At 44.1% G+C, this 23,686-nt stretch overlaps 1 protein-coding gene across 1 annotated transcript in view; it reads left to right on the plus strand.

The window, feature by feature from the left end:
- LOC141127762 (vomeronasal type-2 receptor 26-like) overlaps window positions 1-23,686 on the plus strand; it is a 138,330-nt gene that overhangs the window by 99,729 nt on the left and 14,915 nt on the right. Inside the window, exons 4-5 of the mRNA XM_073614914.1 lie at window positions 20,937-21,170; window positions 22,061-22,184. Of these exons, the coding sequence (XP_073471015.1) occupies window positions 20,937-21,170; window positions 22,061-22,184 (358 nt within the window). The remainder of the gene's footprint in view (window positions 1-20,936; window positions 21,171-22,060; window positions 22,185-23,686) is intronic.

Below are 23,686 nucleotides of genomic sequence, written 5' to 3' on the forward strand. Positions count from 1 at the left end.
TTTACTATGTGTTACTAAACCCACAACACTAAAATCAGTCTGTATATGCATATGTATATGCATATATGTATATTCAGGCTTGCTATACTCACTGTGGAACCTAAGGGGTTAATCATCTGCATTGTATAAAAAAAAAAAGCTGTTTGATCTTGTATGCACAGATCCTCCTCTTCGTCCACTGATTCTAGAACAGGTCCAGATAAGACAGAGTTACTGGAGTCAGGCTGCACACGCTCAGCTAGGTGTGTATTGCTAGAGAGTTTTTTTTTTTCTTGGGAGAGTGCATGTGATCAGCACTGTCCAGGCAGAGGGTCAGGGGTCCTTGATCCTGATAGGACAGCTCAGTGCAGTATGAAAACTCCTCCTATAAGCTTTAACCAGGAACTGTTGGAAGTCACAAGACTGCTTTATACTGCTGATGAGAAAAGGTATTTAGTAGTTTATATTTATTAAAGCGATTGCATTTCCATGTTCTGTGTACTGTGGGAGGCCAGATATAGTGAATGCAGGCTCCTAGGTTTAGTAACACTTTAATGCCCTGTGCACACGGTCGGATTTTCCGACGGAAAATGTTCGATGGGAGCTTGTTGTCGGAAATTCCGACCGTGTGTAGGCTCCATCGGACAGTTTCCATCGGAATTTCTGCCACACAAAAATTGAGATCTGGATCTCAAATTTTCTGACAACCAAATCCGTTCTCGTAAATTCCGATCGTGTGTACACAATTCCGACGCACAAAGTTCCACGCATGCTCAGAATCAAGTACGAGATGGAAGCGCTCGGTCTGGTAAAACTGGCGTTCGTAATGGAGATAGCACATTGGTCACGCTGCAATTTTTAAAATCTTTTAATGCAGCGCATTCTCTTCTTCTTTAGAATGCTAGAATAATGAAGTTGTTTTGCTGCTGATATTCACACAGAGTTCTGAAAAAAATGATTTCTTTATTATTTCTCGTGATCTCCTGAATCTTCTTTTTTTTTTTTTTGGTTTTCGTCAGATCTCCATAAAAATGTATTTAATTTTGGTTTATAGTGTTTTTTTTTATTATCAAGATCTCCTTGTTTTTTTTCTAGTGCTCTCCATAATATTTTTTTTTTTTTTCGTTTTGCGTGTCAAGTTACCACAACATCATTATTATCTGTATTTTTTTAACCTCAAGGAGGTTGGTTTGTGTTTGGTGTCCCTTGTTAATTTCACATTGTATTTTGGAAATGTACCTGCCTACTCACAAACAAACTGTCCTTTTTGAAGTAAAACACATAGGCAAGTATTTGTGAATACAAAATAGCCATTTATTATGGGTCATAATAAAATAAAGAGGAAGGCAACGCTGGAGAAACTGGTGAAATTGGCGAAGACTTTGTACCCGGGGCACACATCAAATATTTTACCCCCAAAATTGTTAGCCTGAGGAGTCCATATAATAGTGAGTAGGGATGAGCTTCGAGTTCGAGTCGAACTCATGTTCGACTCGAACATTGACTGTTCACAAGTTTGCCGAACAGCGAACAATTTGGGGTATTCGCGACAAATTTGAATGCCGCAGAACACCCTTTAAAAGTCTATGGGAGAAATCAAAAGTGCTAATTTTAAAGGCTTATATGCAAGTTATTGTCATAAAAAAGTGTTTGGGGACCCGGGTCCTGCCCCAGGGGACATGGATCAATGCAAAAAAAAGTTTTAAAAACGGCCGTTTTTTCAGGAGCAGTGATTTTAATAATGCTTAAAGTCAGACAATAAAAGTGTAATATCCCTTTAAATTTCGTACCTGGGGGGTGTCTATAGTATGCCTGTAAAGGGGCGCATGTTTCCCATGTTTAGAACAGTCTGACAGCAAAATGACATTTCGAAGGAAAAAACCCATTTAAAACTACCCGCCGGTATTGCATTGCCGACAATACACATAGAAGTTCATTGATAAAAACGGCATGGGAATTCCCCACAGGGAAACCCCGAACCAAAATTAAAAAAAAAAAAATGACGTGGGAGTCCCCCTAAATTCCATACCAGGCCCTTCAGGTCTGGTATGGATATTAAGGGGAACCCCAGCCAAAATTTAAAAAAAAAATGACGTGGGGTTCCCCCTAAATTCCATACCAGACCCTTCTGGTCTGGTATGGATTTTAAGGGGAACCCTGCGCCAAAAAAAAAAAAAATGGCGTGGGGTCCCCCCAAAACTCCATACCAGACCCTTATCCGAGCACGCAACCTGGCAGGCTGCAGGAAAAGAGGGGGGGACGAGAGTGCGCCCCCCCTCCTGAACCGTACCAGGCCACATGCCCTCAATATTGGGAGGGTGCTTTGGGGTAGCCCCCCAAAACACCTTGTCCCCATGTTGATGAGGACAAGGGTCTCATCCCCACAACCCTGGCCGGTGGTTGTGGGGGTCTGCGGGTGGGGGGCTTATCGGAATCTGGAAGCCCCCTTTAACAAGGGGACCCCCAGATCCCGCCCCCCCGTGTGAAATGGTGAGGGGGTACTTACCCCTACCATTTCACTAAAAAACTGTCAAAAATGTTAAAAATGACAAGAGACAGTTTTTGACAATTCCTTTATTTAAATGCTTCTTCTTTCTTCTATCTTCCTTCATCTTCTTCTGGTTCTTCTGGCTCTTCTGGTTCTTCCTCCGGCGTTCTTGTCCAGCATCTCCTACTCGGTGTCTTCTATCTTCTTCTCCTCGGGCCGCTCCGCACCCATGGCATGGGGGGAGGCTCCCGCTCTTCTCTTCATCTTCTTCTTCATCCTCTTCTCTTCTTCCTTCTTCTGTTCTTCATTTTCTTCTCCGGGCCGCTCCGCATCCATGCTGGCATGGAGGGAGGCTCCCGCTGTGTGACGGAGTCTCCTCGTCTGACGGTTCTTAAATAACGGGGGACGGGGCCACCTGGTGACCCCGCCCCCCTCTGACGCACGGGACATGACGGGACTTCCCTGTGGCATTCCCCGTGACGTCACAGGGAAGTCCCGTCAAGTCCCGTGCGTCAGAGGGGGGCGGGGTCACCAGGTGGCCCCGTCCCCCGTTATTTAAGAACCGTCAGACGAGGAGACTCCGTCACACAGCGGGAGCCTCCCTCCATGCCAGCATGGATGCGGAGCGGCCCGGAGAAGAAAATGAAGAACAGAAGAAGGAAGAAGAGAAGAGGATGAAGAAGAAGATGAAGAGAAGAGCGGGAGCCTCCCCCCATGCCATGGGTGCGGAGCGGCCCGAGGAGAAGAAGATAGAAGACACCGAGTAGGAGATGCTGGACAAGAACGCCGGAGGAAGAACCAGAAGAGCCAGAAGAACCAGAAGAAGATGAAGGAAGATAGAAGAAAGAAGAAGCATTTAAATAAAGGAATTGTCAAAAACTGTCTCTTGTCATTTTTAACATTTTTGACAGTTTTTTAGTGAAATGGTAGGGGTAAGTACCCCCTTACCATTTCACACGGGGGGGCCGGGATCTGGGGGTCCCCTTGTTAAAGGGGGCTTCCAGATTCCGATAAGCCCCCCGCCCGCAGACCCCCACAACCACCGGCCAGGGTTGTGGGGAGGAGGCCCTTGTCCTACCCCAAAGCACCCTCCCAATGTTGAGGGCATGTGGCCTGGTACGGTTCAGGAGGGGGGGGCCGCACTCTCACCCCCCCCTCTTTTCCTGTGGCCTGCCAGGTTGCATGCTCGGATAAGGGTCTGGTATGGATTTTTGGGGGGACCCCACGCCGTTTTTTTTTTTTTTTTGGCGCGGGGTTCCCCTTAAAATCCATACCAGACCTGAAGGGCCTGGTAGGGAATTTAGGGGGACTCCCACGTCATTTTTTTTTTTTTTAATTTTGGTTCGGGGTTTCCCTGTGGGGAATTTCCATGCCGTTTTTATCAATGAACTTCTATGTGTATTGTCGGCAATGCAATAGCCGCGGGTAGTTTTAAATGGGTTTTTTCCTTCCAAATGTCATTTTGCTGTCAGACTGTTCTAAACACGGGAAACATGCGCCCCTTTACAGGCATACCATAGACACCCCCCAGGTACAAAATTTAAAGGGATATTACACTTTTATTGTTTGACTTTAAGCATTATTAAAATCACTGCTCCTGAAAAAACGGACGCTTTTAAAACTTTTTTTTGCATTGATCCATGTCCCCTGGGGCAGGACCCGGGTCCCCAAACACTTTTTATGACAATAACTTGCATATAAGCCATTAAAATTAGCACTTTTGATTATACATGTTCGTGTCCCATAGACTTTAACGGTGTTCGCGTGTTCGAGCGAACTTTTTTCCTGTTCGCATGTTCTGGTGCGAACCGAACAGGGGGGTGTTCGGCTCATCCCTAATAGTGAGCACAATCCGGTCCCGGAATACAAGAGATCAGGAACAGCAGCATATATGTCCCCAGGCTGTGGTCATACCACAGCCTGCATCTTTTGTCAGACCAGACCACTCTTCCTTTCCCGCTTGATTCCAGGCTGTGGCTTTGGTGTTGGAGGTGTGGCAGGAGGTGGAGGAGGAGGATGGTCCAACCCACACAGGTGTGTTTTGGTTGTGATTTGGCCCCTCAACCCCTTATTTAGGGTGGTATACATAATTTCCTCACACAAGAGGCGTTGGCCCTCCTCCATTTCCTGCATTGTGCTGGCAGTCATGCAGGCAAAGGCCTCTTGAAGAGTGGGTGGCTCTGAAGGCCGCCTTAGTCTCCCGAATCAGCCCAAGCGCTGCCTCCTGCACATTACTCCCCTTCCTGGGACTTTTGGTTGAAAGGTGGAGGGGAGGGACCTGGGATTCTGTCATGCTACTACTGGGCCCGGCCACCTCCTAGCTGCCACTTACCCCCGCCACCTCCTGGCTGACACTTACCCCGTCACTTCCTGGCTTCCACATTCCACGCCCTCCTCCTGGCTGACGCTTTCCTGTGTATGAAAAAAGAACATAGTTTTAGTATTTGGTTCATCAATCACACACAATTTTCAGCTCATGACGGTTGCAAATTGAATGTTAACAAATATAAAAGACTATCATTCTGACCCCTGCATTTTTCCTTCTTGTCCCAAACATTTGTGGCCACTACTGTCTATTGATATGTAAAACACTTTATTAAATCAGCAATTAGTGATCAACAATAACATCTAGTTAAAATCATTAATTTTAGGACCAGAAAAATGTTGAATAATGCTATACCTAAATCAAGCTGGGCTCCTCCACTTCTTCCTGGCTGGAAGGTCTAGGTTGGATGTTGGAAGCCTCAGCTGGGGTGGAAGGAAGCATGGAAGGAAGAGTGAAAAGAAGGGTTGAGAGGGATTGCCTGACTTCAGTCTGGTCTGACAGAAAATGCAGTCTGTCATAGTACCACAGCCTGGGGACATAAATGGCATCTGCTGCTGCTCCTGATGTCATGGATTCCTGGACCTTATTACGCTCCCTATTATAAGTGCTTCGCAGGCCATCAATTTTGGCTTTTAAATAGGTAATGTTTGCCGTGGAGACCATCGGCTTCACCAACTCAGCGGTTTCTCCAGCGCTGCCTGCCTCTTTTGTTTATGATTATAATGCGGATGTTTCACCTACCACAGACAGGGCAGCTCCCTGTGCTTGTCTAGGAATACGGGGAGGAAGTTGTGGTCATTGAAGCCATCCATTTTCTCTGCAAGACACAACACAAGACAAACCCTAATAACAGGCTAAAGTCTCCTAATCCTGTCCCAATATAGGCCTCAATCCATAAGCAGTATAGACCACCGATGCCCCAAGTTCAAATTGTACCTTCGTTCTAACGATCGGTGCTTCCGATACTCCTTCTGGCGCTCACAGATCGTACGTACGACACACGAGTGTTACGCTTTATATGCATTGTGCATGCATGAAACTCTGCCCGCCCCTGTCGTTCTTTCTAGTCTATTCCCCACCCCTTCTATTTCTGTGCAGTGGGAAGAGCACATAGCAGAGAAAGAGCAAGTGCATGATACTAGCAGCAACGACAAAAGCCCAGAGCTATGAACATCCCATTCCGAGGAGATTTCAGGCCTCAAATATGTCCTTTGTAGAGATGTTGAGATGGTGGACATCTTGAAGAGAGCCGACTATGATGGGAAACATGTACCTTACCCAAACCCAAATGTGAGAAAGGCCAAGATCATGACTAAAGTTGTGAAGAGTCTGCGCTGGAATTTTGGGGTACGGCAATCCAAAGATAAACTGAGGAAATGCTGGTCAGACTTGAAATTGAGGGAGCACGATCAGTACAGAAGGATCAAGAGAGTTCTTCAAAAAAGCAAGTATTTGTCGTGTGTTCCTATTATTATTATTATTACTTGCATGCTGCTCCATGTGCTTTTCTTTACTGTTGTACAGTTTAAAATGGAAACTTTCAGGTTTGTGGGCACAGTAATCGTTTGTAGTGCACATCGTTCGTTCGCCCATTAATACAATGTTTTTGGCAGATGCAGGTTAACTACATTTGTTCAGGCCTATTTGTATTAAAATAAGTTTAGTACATTGTTGTAGATGGGTTTGTAACTAGAACGAAATGTAAACTTGATTCAGTGTAAGGAGAGGACACTCAGCAGCTGTTTACACATCTGGACGCAGGAGCACTAGTGTGGGACACCAGAACAAACTTTTTAGGGTGTCCCACACAGGTGCTACAGTGGATACTAGGGGTCTCTCCATGTGTTAAAATTGTACAAAAAAGGTAAGTATTCCAGCTTTAGGGAAAAAAAAATTTCTTCAGCTTGAAACTCTGCCCAAAAAGACAATTGTATGACACTTCCAAGCAATGTTTCATATTCATATTTCTGGACTCAAATATCTGTGTGCTAAGTATATCTTTTTTAATTCACATAGGGGAGAAAAAACTCGGGACATCTGAGGACACCAGGGCCCCACAACCTCCTAAAGAAGGGGAAATACCACCAAAACAACCAGAGGATGTGGAGGAAGGAGAGGTTTTGGAAATTGTGACCACAACAGGTGAGTGTCTGAGATCACAGCTTTAGGTAATAGATGTATGCCTGCATATTTGTTATACATGGTGTGTTTTTTGTTTTGTTTAAGGTGATGTGGATGTTATGGAAGAAGAAACTCATATCACAAGTGCAAGTGCACAGATCCTCATCGGGGAGATCATGGTCTGCAATCTTGATTTACAGAAGATCAAGGAAGACATCAATGATGTTGAAAAAAGACTTAAAAACATAATTGATGTTTTAGGCAGAATCTAAAAAACAACTAAAGTCTTCTTCTTTTTTTGATAATTTACACCATTTTTTTTAGTATCTTGAAAGCCAAATTTTGAAGATGCACACAGTGTGTCAACATGTGCTCTCTGCCATCACGAGATATCAATGTACACATTTGGTGGGTGCAACCCCTTCCTCGCAACTTAACCACCTCAATACAGTGCACTTACACCCCCTTCCTGCCCAGACCAATTTTCAGCTTTCATCGCTCTCACACTTTGAATGACAATTACTCAGTCATGCAACACTGTACCCATATGAAATTTGCATCCTTTTTTTCACACAAATAGAGCTTTCTTTTGGTGCTATTTAATCACTAGTGGGTTTTTTATTTTTTGTGCTATAAATAAAAAAGTCCGTAAATTTTGTGAAAAAAAGCCTTTTTCTTTGTTTCTCTCATAAAATTTTGCAAATTAGTCATTTTTCTCCATAAATTTTTGCCAAAATTTATACTGCTACATATCTTCGGTAAAAATAACCCAAATAAGTGTAAATTATTTGGTCTTTGTGAAAGTTATAGAGTCTACAAACTATGGTGCCAATCACTGAACATTGATCACACCTGATCATACCTGATGTACTGAAGGCCTATCTCATTTTTTGAGATACTAACAAGTCAGGAAAGTACAAATACCCCCCAAATGACCCCTTTTTAGAAAGTAGACATTCCAAGGTATTATGTAAGTAGCATGGTGAGTTTTTTTAAGTTGTAATTTTTTCCCACAATTCTTTGCAAAATTAAGATTTTTTTTTTTTTTTTACAAAATTGTCATATTAACAGGTTATTTCTCTCACAGAGCATATGCATACAACAAATTACACCCCAAAATACATTCTGCTACTCTTCCCGAGTATGGCAGTACCACATGTGTGAGACTTTTACACAGTCTGGCCACATACAAAGGCCCCATATTGAAGTAGCATCTTCAGGCGTTCTACAAGCATAAATAACACATCTCATTTCTCAACCACCTATTACAACTTTAAAGGCCCTGGAGCACCAGGACAAGGGAATTGCCCCCAAAATGACCCTATTTTGGAAAGCAAACACCCCAATGTATAATCTATGAGGCATAATGTGTCTTTTGAACGGTTAATTTTTTTCCAGAAGTTTTTGGAAAATGTGGAAAAAAAATTAAAACGCATTTTTTTTTACACAAAGTTGTCCATTTAGCAGAGATTTCCAACACATATCATGTACATAGCAAAGATGACACCCCAAAATACATTCTGCTACTCTTCCCGAGTATGGCGATACCCCATGTGTGAGACTTTTACACAGCCTGGCCACATACAAAGGCCCAATATTGAAGTAGCATCTTCAGGTGTTCTACGAGCATAAATGACACATCTCATTTCTCAACCACCTATTACACTTTTGAAGGCCCTGGAGCACGAGTACAATGGAATTACCCCCAAAATGACCCCATTTTGGAAAGCAAACACCCCAATGTATAATCTATGAGGCATAATGAGTGTTTTGAATGGTTCATTTTTTTCCAGAAGTTTTTGGAAAATGTGGAAAAAAAATGAAAACGCATTTTTACACAAAGTTGTCCATTTATCAGATATTTCCAACACATAGCATGTACATAGCAAAGATGACACCCCAAAATACATTCTGATACTCCTCCTGAGTATGGCGATACCACATGTGTGAGCCTTTTACACAGCCTGGCCACATACAGAGGCCCAACATCCAAGTAGCACCATCAGGCATTCTATGAGCATAAATGACATATATAATTTCCTGGCAACCTATCATTTTTGAAGGCCCTTCATATTTCTAACACATAGCATGTACATACCAAGAATTACAATCCAAAATAAATTCTATTGCGGAAAGGGTAAAAAAAAAAGCATGACCTGTGCTTTTAGTAGTATCCACAGAGGAGAGCACTGGTCCAGGCAGCAGGCAGGGATGTGCTTAACGACAGCAATAGTAATTATCCAGGCAGCAGGCAGGAATATTGTCTATAGTCAGCACAAGGATATTGTCAGCACTGCACAGTCCATAGAAATTGTCCAGGCAGAGACAGCCAGCACAGCCATAATATTGGTCCTGGTACACTGTTACCTGCAGACACTCATTGTATCGCTCTCCAGCCCTTCATAAACATACTGCATCTTGCTACAGCTAATTATTTGCATAGTCCAGGTAGCGGTGTGGTCCATTCATGTGGCAGGCAGAGGCATGATGGCAGTAAGTCAGCAGCAGGCTGAGGGCCGCAATCAGGTAAGACCTGTGCACAGGGGCAAAAAATTTTCTCCATCCGGAAAAACAATTCTGGAGCCCCTCACATATGTGAGACCCCTGTGTACTACAGTAGCAGGGCAACAGATCAGTCCAAGCGGTAGGCAAAAGCATAGTCCATAAAACAGGCCAGGGTCAGTTCACGTGCAAGCAGTCCAAGTGGTGGGCAGTAGCGTAGTTGATAAAACAGGCCAGGGTCAGTTCACGTGGAGGCAGTCCAAACGGTAGGCAGAAGCATAGTCACAAAACAGGCCAGGGTCAGTTCACGTGGAAGCAGTCCAAACATTAGGCAGAGGCATAGTCAAAAAACAGGTCAGGGTCAGTTCACGTGGAAGGCCGTGGCATGGTTATTTGGGGAAGCATGGAAAATGGTAAGCACAGATGATGAAAATGGGGAAATGGTTAAAAATATGGGCTAATATTTTAGGGATGTATGATAAAGTTGGAAGCATTCATCAATGCAAAGGCCAGGTTGGGAGGGACACTAGGGACAATGGTAGCTGGTATCTTTTCGAAATCCTCTTTTGGTGCACACGCAACTTTTTTTTGCCGTTTTTGGCCTTCAGATGGTGGAATGTTGAAGGGGAAGTGGCGCTCATGAAGTCGGCAAACAGCCTCAGAGCGAAGGTCTTCAGGGGGGTCTTTGGTGATAGATGAGGGACGTAATAACTTCTATGAATTGTAGGAAGGGGGGGGGCTTTCTGTGGATTTGGTGTAGACTACATAGGAATTATAAATGGCCAAATGTATGAGATAAATTGCTACCTTCTTGTACCAGAATCGGGACCTCCTTATTGATAAATAGGGCTGAATCATTTGATCATTGAAATCCCCCCCCCCATGTAGAGATTATAATCTTGGACACATACTGGCTTTTAAATGGGACCTCTTCTTCTTTGAACCTCAATTGTAGTGTCGTCATGGATGGTGGACATAATATGCATGTCCCTTTTATCCTTCCACCTCAAGGCCAGCACTTCGTTGCATCTCAATGCTGCTCTTTCCCCCCTTCGCAGCTTTTTGTTTGCTAGAGATTGTGGAAAGCCCTTCCTATTTTTTTCTGGAGGTTCCGCAGGCCAGAGTTTTTGCAATGTATAGGTGTTTGAAAAGGGGCAGGCCAGTGTAGAAATTGTCAAGGTATATGTGATATCATTTGTTCAGAAGTGGGTATGCCAAGTCCCATACAATCTTTCCAGTTGTGCCCATGTAGGCCGGGCACTCAGGGGGCTGGAGCTGGGATATATGTGGAACGCATACAAATATCCCGTGGCTCTCTCACTGAGCTTGTATAATTTTACTCCGTATCTGGCCCTTTTGCTAGGAATATATTGCTTTATTCCTAGCCAGCCTGAAAAGGGTACCAGGGACTCATCGACACATATATTCTGATCGGGGACATAGAATTCTGCAAATTGTTGGGAAAAGAAATTTATCAGTGGGTGAAGTTTATATAATTTGTCGTAATTTGGATGATTGCTGGGAGGGCACTGGGTATTGTTGCTAAAATGAAGAAAGCGCATTATCATTTCGTATCGGGACCTGGCCATTACGGCAGAATAAATGGGCATGTTGTGGATGGGGTTGGTGGACCAGTAGGCATTTCCTTAATTTTTTTTGTAAGCCCCATGTTTAGGGTGAGGCCCATAAACAATTTGAACTCCTCCAAATTCAGATCTCTCCACTGAAATGGACAGGCATAGGATGATTGGGGGTTGTTGGCAATATATTGCTGGGCATATAAATTTGTCTGGTCCACAATGAATTGCAGCAAAGTGTCGAGCAAAAACACATAAAAAAAATCAATCGCTGTGAAATTTTGGGTGTTGGCCTGCACATCTGGCTGTGCTGTGAATGGGGGAATAATTGTTGATCCAGAGTCGGATGGCAGCCATGTTGGGTTGGCAAGACCGTCTGGCATATATGTAGAGGTCCTGGCTTTTGGGGGACATGACACTCCAGTAGTTGAGGGAATTGAATTTCCTGTGCTGGTACTCAGGCGTGATGTGGCAGCACTGGTACTGGGTCTGGGCATTTGTTCCTGGTGCCTATCTCTGACAGCAGCGCTGGTACTGGGCATTTGTTCCCTGGGCCTATCGCTGGCGCACCACTGGTACTGGGCCTTGGAATATAATCCTGGTTTCCAGAGTGCCGTGCCCTTTTAGGAGGGACCCATTCTTCCTCTGAATCATTTGCTGATTCACTATTGGGTTCAAATGCCGAATTTGATTCGGAATCAGAATTGGAATCTGATGAGAACTCCCCATTGCTCTCATCAGTCATGGAGAGGATCTGGAATGCCTCCTCACTGGTGTATAATCTTTTGGACATGACGCTGATGGCTGTGTGACAGGTGGCAGGTGACAGTCACTGATGGGCTGTGAGATGGGTGGCAGGTGACGTTCACTGATAGGTGATGACGGTGTGACAGTTGCTGGTCACTGATGGGTGACAGGCCACGGACAGTGACGGGTGATAGTCACTGACTGGTGATGGTCACAGACGGGTGACAAGCCACAGTCACTGATGAGTGATGGGTGCACCGCTGATGGTCACTGATGGGTGACGGGTAATGGCTGACGTCACTGATGGGTGACGGGTAATGGCTGACATCACTGATGGGTGATGGGTGATGGCTGATGGGTGACGGCTGAGGTCACTGATGGGTGATGGGTAATGGCTGACAGTCACTGATGGGTGATGGGTAATGGCTGACGTCACTGATGGGTGACGGGTGATGGCTGATGGTCACTGATGGGTGATGGGTGATGGCTGATGGTCACTGATGGCTGATGGGTGACGGCTGATGGTCACTGATGGGTGACGGGTAATGGCTAAACGGTCAGTGATGGGTGTCGGGTAATAGCTGACGTCACTGATTAGTGACTGTTGGGTGAGAGATGACAATTGGGGGGGGGGGGCGATGGGTCAAGTGTTGTGCTTGTGCAGTACAATACAGACACAGATCAGTAACTCACTGCTCCTAGCTCTTCTCTCCTCACACTGGAAACGATGTGTGAGGAGAGAAGAGCTGGTAACAGCTAGTTACTGCTCTATGTTTACATTTAGTGATCGGCTGTGAAAGGATCACAGCCAATCACGTGGTAAACAGCAGCCGGCCAATGGCTGTTTACCATCGTCGGCGACATGCAGTGTTTCCGGGAACACGCCGCCACCGACATGCACGCGCTGCATGCTCCCGATCGCGTGCATGCGCTGTGCACAAAATTGGGGCGGTACCAGCTGTCATCACGTGGTAAACAGCCATACCCAATGGCTGTTTACCCCCCTCGGTGGCGAGCAGTGTCTCTGTGACACGCCGCCACCGAGGGTACAGGGATGCACGCGCACGATCACACGCATTCCCTGTTTAAAGGGCAGGGCGTCATATGACACCCTCCCAGAACGAGAGCCGCGCCGCCTGGCTGTCATATGACAGACGGCGGGCGGCAAGCGGTTAAGTAGCTGAGAGGAAGGGGTTGCATCCCCGAAACACATCCATTGATCCCCCATGATGGGAGCTAGCACATGTTGACATTAGGCATGGGATCAGGAGGGAAATCCCCATTTTGACTCTCAATTTTTGCGCATCTTCAAAATTTGTCTTTCACAGGGGTGACATCACCCCATCTGATGAAGGCAAGATCAACACAGTTTGGAAATACTAATGTCTGATCTTGCCTTCATTTTTTCAAAGTTGAACTTTGTAAGTTCCTGAGTTGGGTATTGTTTTATGGTTTTAAACATGCCTATTTAACACAAAAAAGGCTATTTGTACTTTCTATTCCAAAAATGTTATTACTAGGGATGAGCCGAACACCCCCCCTGTTCGGTTTGCACCAGAACATGCGAACAGGGACACGAACATGAATAATCAAAAGTGCTAATTTTAAAGGCTTATATGCAAGTTATTGTCATAAAATGTGTTTGGGGACCCGGGTCCTGCCCCAGGGGACATGGATCAACGCAAAAAAAGTTTTAAAAACATCCGTTTTTTCGGGAGCAGTGATTTTAATAATGCTTAAAGTCAAACAATAAAAGTGTAATATCCCTTTAAATTTCGTACCTGGGGGATGTCTATAGTATGCCTGTAAAGGGGCGCATGTTTCCCGTGTTTAGAACAGTCTGACAGCAAAATGACATTTCAAAGGAAAAAAAGTCATTTAAAACAACTCGCGGCTATTAATGAATTGCCGGTCCGACAATACGCATAGAAGTTCATTGATAAAAACGGCATGGGAATTCCCCACAGGGGAACCCCAAACCAAAATTTAAAAAAAAAATGACGTGGATGGTCCCCCTAAATTTCATATCAGGCCCTTCAGGTATGGTATGGATATTAAGGGGAACCCCGTGCCAAAATTTAAAAAAAAAAACGGCGTGGGGTCCCCCAAAAATCCATACCAGACCCTTATCTGAGCACGCAACCTGGCAGGCCGCAGGAAAAGAGGGGGGGACGAGAGAGCACCCCCCCTCCTGAACCGTACCAGGCCACATGCCCTCAACATTGGGAGGGTGCTTTGGGGTAGCCCCCCAAAACACCTTGTCCCCATGTTGATGAGGACAAGGGCCTCATCCCAAAAAAACCCTGGCTGGTGGTTGTGGGGGTCTGCGGGCGGGGGGCTTATCAGAATCTGGAAGCCCCCTTTAACAAGGGGACCCCCAGATCCCGCCCCCCCCTGTGTGAAATGGTAAGGGGGTACTACCATTTCACTAAAAAATTGTCAAAAATGTTAAAAATGACAAGAGACAGTTTTTGACAATTCCTTTATTTAAATGCTTCTTCTTTCTTCTATCTTCTTCTGGTTCTTCTGGTTCTTCCTCCGGTGTTCTCGTCCAGCATCTCCTCCGCAGCATCTTCTTCCCTTCTTCTCCTTGGGCCGCTCCGCATCCATGATGGCATGGAGGGAGGCTCCCGCTCTTCTCTTCATCTACTTCTCTTCTTAATCTTCTTTTCTTCTTTGCTTCTTCATCTTCTTCTCTTCTTCATCTTCTTCTCCGGGCCGCTCCGCATCCATGCTGGCATGGTGGGAGGCTCCCGCTGTGTGACGCGTCTCCTCTTCTGACGGTTCTGAAATAAAGGGGGGGGCGGGACCACCCGGTGACCCTGCCCCCCTCTGACGCACAGTGACTTGACGGGACTTCCCTGTGACGTCACGGGGAATGCCACAGGGAAGTCCCGTCATGTCTCGTGCATCAGTGGCCCCACCCCCCGTTATTTAAGAACCGTCAGAAGAGGAGACACGTCACACAGCGGGAGCCTCCCCCCATGCCATGGGTGCAGAGCGGCCCGCGGAGAAGAAGATAGAAGATGCCGTGGAGGAGATGCTGGACGAGAACACAGGAGGAAGAACCAGAAGAGCCAGAAGAAGAAGAAGAAGAAGAAGAAGAAGAAGAAGAAGAAGATGAAGGAAGATAGAAGAAAGAAGAAGCATTTAAATAAAGGAATTGTCAAAAACTGTCTCTTGTCATTTTTAACATTTTTGACAGTTTTTTAGTGAAATGGTAGGGGTACTTTTGTACCCCCCTAACATTTCACACAGGGGGGAGGGCCGGGATCTGGGGATCCCCTTGTTAAAGGGGGCTTCCAGATACCGATAAGCCCCCCGCCCGCAGACCCCCACAACCACCAGCCAGGGTTATGGGGATGAGGCCCTTGTCCTCATCAACATGGGGACAAGGTGTTTTGGGGGGCTACCCCAAAGCACCCTCCCAGTGTTGAGGGCATGTGGCCTGGTATGGTTCAGGAGGGGGGGCACTCTCTCGTCCCCCCTCTTTTCCTGCGGCCTGCCAGGTTGCGTGTTCGGATAAGGGTCTGGTATGGATCTTTGGGAGGACCCCACACAGTTTTTTTTTTTTTAATTTTGGCGCGGGGTTCCCCTTAATATCCATACCAGACCTGAAGGGTCTGGTATGGAATTTAGGGGGACCCCCACGTCATTTTTTTTTTAATTTTAGCCGGGGTTCCCCTTAATATCCATATCAGACCTGAAGGGCCTGGTATGGAATTTAGGGGAACCCCCACGTCATTTTTTTTTACATTTTGGCCAGGGTTCCCCTTAATATCCATATCAGACCTGAAGGGCCTGGTATGAAATTTAGGGGGACCATCCACGTCTTTTTTTTTTTTAATTTTGGTTTGGGGTTCCCCTGTCGTTTTTATCAATGAACTTCTATGTGTATTGTCGGACCGGCAATGCAATAGCTGCGAGTAGTTTTAAATGACTTTTTTTCCTTTGAAATGTCATTTTGCTGTCAGACTGTTCTAAACACGGGAAACATGCGCCCCTTTACAGGCATACTATAGACACCCCCCAGGTACGAAATTTAAAGGGATATTACACTTTTATTGTTTGACTTTAAGCATTATTAAAATCACTGCTCCTGAAAAAACGGCCGTTTTTAAAACTTTTTTTTTTGCATTGATCCATGTCCCCTGGGGCAGGACCCAGGTCACCAAACACTTTTTATGACAATAACTTGCATATAAGCCTTTAAAATTAGCACTTTTGATTTCTCCCATAGACTTTTAAAAGGTGTTCCGCGGCATTCGAATTTGCCGCGAAAACCCCAAATTGTTCGCTGTTCGGCGAACTTGCGAACAGATGATGTTCGAGTCGAACATGAGTTTGACTCGAACTCGAAGCTCATCCCTAGTTATTACTAAAATATGTTGGTTTGTTCAAAAACCCTTTTCTAACACACATGTGAATGTGCACAGAGTAAAAATCTTAAGACTCAACAATTTGTGGCTTCTTGTTTCAATGCTCAATAGCAGTTTTTGGAGTAAGTTGTTGTTTTCAGTGACAATGGGGGTTATTTCCTAAAGGCAAGTTCACTTTGCACTGCGAGTGCACTTTTGCAGTGCACTTGCAGTGCAAAGTGGATTTTCCTTTAGTAAATAACTCCCACAGTGCTTTATAATTTGCCACAATCATGCCATTTTCGTGACTCCCCAAAACTCATTCATTGTGCCAAAAATTATGATTTTTTTTATCATTAATGCATTACATACATTAACAACAAAAACAAGGTGTGTGTGTCACAGACCCACAACATAATATTTCGCAGAAGAAGAGATTGTCACCTCATGTATCAAATAAATTACGTTTGCACTATTGAAGAAAATGGCCATAAAAAAAGGCTATTGGAGAACCAAGGAGACAGCTAAAAGAAACACAAGCAGTAAATCAAATGAAATATGAGTTCAGTTTATACCAAAAATATTTATTTGAGAAAAGTTTCACACATTGTCTGGCATATCAATGGCCCCCCTACCCGCAAAGTACTCAAGATATTTCTGTCTAACTTTGCGGGCACTTTGGGGGGGCAAGCTAGGACGGCCAGGTTCAAGTGTGGTCAAGGTAGTTGGATTTGGAACACTGGCCTCAGTCCCAACTGAGGCCATATAGTTTATAGCATTTTTCCATAGGAAATTGTGGAGAATGCAACATGCAAGTACAATATGATTCAGTTTATATTCCGCCATATGGATCGCTGTCAGAAATAGGCGGAACCGGGTGGCCATTATTCCAAAGGCATTTTCAACCACTCTTCTGGCTCTGACCAGCCGGTAATTAAAAACCCTCTGGTCCGGGGTGAGGGTCCTCTTCGGGAATTGCAGAAGATTGTCCCCCAGTGCAAAAGCTTCATCCACGACAAAGACAAACGGGAGTCCCACCACATTGTCTTCCGGAGGTGGCAAGCCAAAGCTGCCATTCTGGAGCCATCTGTAAAACTCTGTCTGGGCGATGACTCCACCATCTGACATCCGGGCCATTTTTCCCCACGTCCACATACAGAAACTCGCTGACGCCACCGCCAACAACACTATACTATTAAACCCCTTTTAATTATAATAGTATGACCCCGAGTTGGGGGGTGATACTATGTGGATGTGTTTCCCATCTATTGCCCCTCTGCAGTTGGGAACTGTGGAGTCAAACAAAAAAAACAAATTTTGCACATAAACATCGCAAGCAGATTTAACACAAACATTCTTGGCCAACATCAGTATAACATTTATTTGAAGGAGTATTTAAAGACAAATATATAAAGTACACTTATCAGATTCTTAACCCTCTCTGATGGCCCATTGTAAAAATTATAGGGGGTGGAGATGTTTTGGACAGGTAACCCTCTCCACTTCCATGAGAGCTGAATGCATAAATAATGTGTTTAACTTTGGCCAGCCCCTGGACAGGTAAGAAGTGTCATAATAAAAAAATATGAATACACACTGTCCAAATTGAAGCACATTTTTACATTCTGCGATTACCTATCAAGATAATAAAAGATAATAAAAGAACAAAACTTTAAACAGTACTATTTGAAATTATTCAGGCAGGCCCTTTCACTACATGCTTTGGTGAATTCATCCATAAATATGACCACAAAAGAGGTAGGTACAGTGTGTATGGGTTTGGCAAAGTCAGCAGATAGAGTATTGGTATCGGTTGACTTAGCAGTTGGGGGGGAGGGTTCCAAATGAGTTTGGGAATCCCAAAAAAAGCCTAAGTCACTCTGCATGAATTTAAGGACACAAATAACATCTGGACACATTTTAGGGGGTGTTTGGATAAAGCACTACTATGGAGCTGACAAAATACATTGTTAAGTGACTAGGCTAGGTGTGTATGGGCCCAGGATAGCATGCTGGGGAGGTTAGTGAAGGCAAATATGCATGAAGGACAAAAAAGGAAGTTTAAAAAATTCCAGCATGCATGAGGACAAAGGGGACATTCACAGCATATTACAATCATGGTAATTAGGGAATGATGAAAGAAATACAATACGTTAGCAAATATTTGATGTTAAAGGATAAATCTTACATTAATATAGTCCTTCTGCAGAACAGGTCTCTGGAATAATGATCCCCAGAGTCTGGGGGGAGATGAACTTGATGTCCTGCAGACTTCTCCCTGTCGCCAAGTACCGCAATGTGGCAACTAGCAGCTGTTCGGGAGTGATGGCTTGCCGCATGTAGGTGTCCTGCTTGGTAATATAAGGGGACAGCAAAGCCAACAGACAGTGAAAAACGGAGTCCGTCACCTGGAGATAATTCCTGAAATCATCAGGATTATTCTCCTGGCTCTCCCGCAACAAAGGCATGTGCCAGAATTGGTCACGCTGGAGCAACCAATTCTTGGTCCATGAACTCCTCCCCGCCCTGTTCATGGACTGGGCTTGGGTCAAAGTAGTAAGAAACCCAACACCAAGCCCCTGCACAGCACAAACACTACCACGAGTACGTACCCGCAACATGGCTTCAAAACGGTCAGCTGGTCAGAACGAACTAACAGAGCGCACTGAAAAACAGCAAGGCCTGAGAAGAGGGAGCTGAAAATCAGAAATGAGCAGACAAGAACGCACTGCAAAATCAAATACATACTATAAAATACACACTGAAAAACAAATGCAAACTGACTACACGCACTGAAAACCAGATACGAACCTACAAGCACAAACTGAAGAGCAGTAACGATCTTAAAAGCACAAGGCTGAAAAGCACGAATCATCTCTCACCAAACTTCTACTAACACGATTAGCAGAAGTAGCCCAAAGGGTGGTGCACTTGGTATTGAACTTCCTTTTTCTAGTGTCGTTGTACATGTTGTACGTCAACGCGTTGACTTTCAAAATTTCCGACCACATTTGTGAGATCGTGTGTATGCAAGACAAGTTTGAGCCAACATCCATCGGAAAAAAATCCATGGATTTTGTTGTTGGATGTCCAATCGTGTGTACGTGGCATAACACTAATGCCCTGTATACACGGTCGGACATTGATCGGACATTCCGAAAACAAAATCCATGGATTTTTCCTGACGGATGTTGGCTCAAACTTGTCTTGCATACGCACGGTCACACAAAGTTGTCGGAAAATCCGATCGCTCTAAACGCGGTGACGTAAAACACGTATGTCGGGACTATAAACGGGGCAGTAGTCAATAGCTTTCGTCTCTTAATTTATTCTGAGCATGCGTCGGATTTGTGTACACACGATCGGAATTTCCGACAACGGATTTTGTTGTCGGAAAATTTTATAGCAAGCTCTCAAACTTTGTGTGTTGGAAATTCCGATGGAAAATGTGTGATGAAGCCCACGCACGGTCGGAATTTCCGACAACAAGGTCCTATCACACATTTTCCGTCAGAAAATCTGACCGTGTGTACAGGGCATTACTGTGTTGGAGAAATATGCCAGTTGTTGTTGAGAAGACATATATTCTACAGTGCTGTGTTGCACTAGATAAGTTTACCTTATGTACCTATTGCAACTGTTAACCGCTTCAGCACCGGAAGATTTTACCCCCTTCCTGACCAGAGCACTTTTTGTGATTCAGCACTGCATCGCTTTAACTGACAATTGTGCGGTCGTGCGATGTGGCACCCAAACAAAATGGATGTCCTTTTTTTCCCACAAATAGTGCTTTCTTTTGGTGGTATTCGATCACCTCTGCAGTTTTTATTTTTTGCGTTATAAAAAAAAAAAGAGCGACAATTTTGAACAAAAATGCAATATTTTTTACTTTTTGCTATAATAAATATCCCCAAAAAATATATAAATTTTTTTTTTTCCCCAGTTTGGGCCGATATGTATTCTTCCACATATTTTTGATAAAAAAAATCACAATAAGCGTATATTGGTTGGTTTGCGCAAAAGTTATAGCGTCTACAAAATAGGGGATAGTTTTATGGCATTTTTATTATTATTTTTTTATACCAATAATGATGGCAATCTGTGATTTTTATTGGAACTACGACATTATGGCGGACACATCTGACACTTTTGACACATTTTTGGGACCATTGGCATTTATACAGCGATCAGTGCTATAAAAATGCACTGATTACTGTAAAAATGTCACTGGCAAGGAAGGGGTTAACCACTAGGGGCAATAAAGGGGTTAATTGTGTTCCCTCTCTGTGTTCTAACTGAAGGGGGAGGGGACTGTCTTGGGGAGATGACTTGTATGAACAGACGACAGTCTCTTCTCCCCTCAGAGAACCGGAAACTGTGTGTTTACACACACAGATCCCTGTTCTCAGTGTGTCACCAGCCATCGCTGGAGCCGGCGGTGATCGTGACCGCCGGGCACTTGCATCAGCTCTGGGGGGAGCAGCGGGTGTGCGCACACCCCTAGTGGCCACAGAGTGAAGCAACGTTACATAACGTTGTTTCGCCCAGCCGTGCCCATTCTGCCGCAGTAAAGCTGCGGCAGCTGGTCGGCAAGTGGTTAAACAAGCATTATCTCATAAGAGTATACACTGTTTTGAGTAAAGTATATATGTTATCTTTGTATTTTATTGAAAATTATTAAAACAATTGAATTGAAAATAAGGCATATAATATAAACAGAAAGATTTTATTTTAAAAAAAAAGTGTTGGAGGGATGGAGAAACAAGGGAAAGCAAGATATAAAGAAATTGAACTTCAGCTTTAACTTGTTTGAGGTTTTTTTTTTTTTTGTCCTCCAGTTGCATAAATATGTGAAACAAATCAAAAATCCATATAAGACGGCAGACAGAATGACCTTTTTCGATCAAAATGGCGAGTTTCCTTTCTACTACAGAGTAATAAATGGGATTAGGTCTGTCTTCCCAATTATCTCAAGTGATATTGATGTTGGTTCATACACACCATGGGCTAAAGAAGAAGACCAACTTCACATTGACCCCAACAATATAACATGGAATGAAGACAATAATACGGTGAGGAGGAGCACATGTGGCTCTCACTTTTCATGACATTGGCCGCCCATTGTACAATTTTCACAACAGATATGTAAAAATTATAGTCAAGCAATGACATTTCTTAGTATCACCCATGAACTTTATTGCTTCAAATATTATATTAGCCTTATCTGCCCTTCACATATAGGTATAAATAACAGAAATTAAACGAGAAAGTAAAATATTTGTAGGGATAGTTTCCTACTCATACTCATGGACTATGGGATTCTCTACTGGGATTGACTTCTGTCCTTCAGGTTAAAATAATTTCAAGTGTATGTAACCCATACTCTCCTATTCCTCCTGTTTGGTCTGTTAAATATATCATTGAAATTATTGTGTTATACTTGTTCAAAATGAAAAAAAAAACAGGGCAAGACACCATTCAGTTACACAAATATTTTTAATACACTTCAAATTGCATGTAAACTTAAAATCCTTTGTTTCACTATGTTGGGCATCATGTCTCACTGCATTCAGTTTTCTTAAGCAATTTTTTTTTGGGAGTCCTTTGCAGTTTCTTACCCGGAGATCACACCAGTAGCAGCACTTCCTATAGCAGGCTGACAACACTAATCAACTTCCTCAATATTATCATCAGCATTGTAAGTCTGCCATGAGTACTCCTCCAGTGTGAGGCGGTGGCTTAGTATTGAAGCCTGAAATAAGAAGAGTTGTTCCTGGCAGTTACTTCACACTATATATGATATGTTGCCAGCCATACTAGAAAATAGATTTGGGGTTTGCATGCACTTTAAAGTGCAATGGAAACCATGGATAAAGAGATATAGTAATGTTTTGCAATGCACTAATATTGAATCTCCAATGTTATTTCACACAAGGAGACTTTTTTTTTTCACTTCCTTTAGAAGCTGGAGTCTCGGTGTGTGGACTCTTGTTTGCCCGGTTACAGAAAAAAGCCAGGAGCTTCAATCCACTCTTGCTGCTATGACTGTGTCCCATGTTCAGAAGGGCACATATCCAATATGACTGGTATACCTTGTTTATATACAGTTTTATTTATTAATGGTATTTAAATTTACACTGAAATTTACAGATGTGCAAAATCAGAGTATAACATACTTTAGTGGTGCAGGGAATAACATGTGGGATGGTGTAATACTACTTGTAGCTTATACATTTTTGGACTATTGAGGGAAACCCTCATGTACTCAGAGTTCAAACTAACTACAGACAGTTTACTGGGCTCTTATCATTTTAAGATCCTAGCACTGAGATTTAGGATTTTCAGTAAAGTCCATACACTACATGTAAGATATCTTTTAACCACTTGCCACCCGCCCACAGTCAAATGACGACTGGGCGGTGCGGCTGTCGTTCTGGGTGGACGTCATATGATGGCTTCCAAGAACGATTGCTCTCACGCGCCCCCGGTAGTGCGCAGTAATCAGGGCACTGATCATCAGTGCCCTGATTACAATTAAGTGCCCACCAGTGCCTGCAATGAGTGCCCACCACTGCCAGCAATCAATGCCCACCAGTGCCCACAAGTGGCAGCAATCAGTGCCCACAAGTGGCAGCAATCAGTGGTTATTAATGATGCCAGTCAGTGCTGGCTATCAGTGCTGCCCATCACTGCTGCCCATCAATGCCCATCACTGCTGCCCATCAATGCCACCCATCAATGCCCATCAGTGCCACCTATCCTTGCTGCCTATCTGTGCCCACCAGTGTTGCCTATTTGTGCCCACCAGTGCAGCCTAACAGTGCCCACCAGTGCCACCCATCAGTGCCGCCTATCAGTGCTCATCAGTGCCGCATATCAGTGCCACCTATCAGTGCCCACAAGTGCAGCATATTTGTGCCTCCTCATCAGTGCCCCCTAATCAGTGCCCATCAGTGCAGCCTATCAGTGCCCATCAGTGCCGCCTCATCTGCGCCCATCGTTGAAGCAGAAAAATTACTTATTTACTAAATTTACTAAGAGTAAATAAGAAAAAAAAACATTTCAAAATGTTGCAAAAACCCAGAAATGATTTAATACCACTAAAAGAAAGCTCTATTTGTGTGAAGAAAGTGATAAAAATTTCACATGGTTAAAGTGTAGCATGACCGCGCAATTGTCATTCAAAGTGTGACAGCACTGAAAGCTGAAAAATGGCCTGGGCAGGAAGGGGGTGTATATGCCCTGTATTGAGGTGGTTAAAGTTGAAATGTAGCATCCCTCCCCTGCCAATAAGGTTCGCCTCAGGATTTTTTTTAAATACTCTATACTTGATTTTCTTGCTGCAGTCCTCAGGCCCGTTTGGCATTTTCACCTCTTCTTAGTCATCCAAAGTTGTGCGTGTTTCCTCTACAGGGACCTAAATGTTCTTATAACACAGCTTTGGACAGTGATTGGATGTGGGGCCAAAGGGAGAATTCAGAGTTTGAGATTACACCTAGTACCCTGGCATGCGGGGATGGTTTGATGGTTGTGCCATTGATCTTGACAGAGAAGTCAGGGGAAGGGGCACGTGGGGAGGAAATATTAT

The sequence above is a fragment of the Aquarana catesbeiana genome, linkage group LG01 (assembly GCF_042186555.1).
Source record: "Aquarana catesbeiana isolate 2022-GZ linkage group LG01, ASM4218655v1, whole genome shotgun sequence".
NCBI lineage: Eukaryota > Metazoa > Chordata > Amphibia > Anura > Ranidae > Aquarana > Aquarana catesbeiana.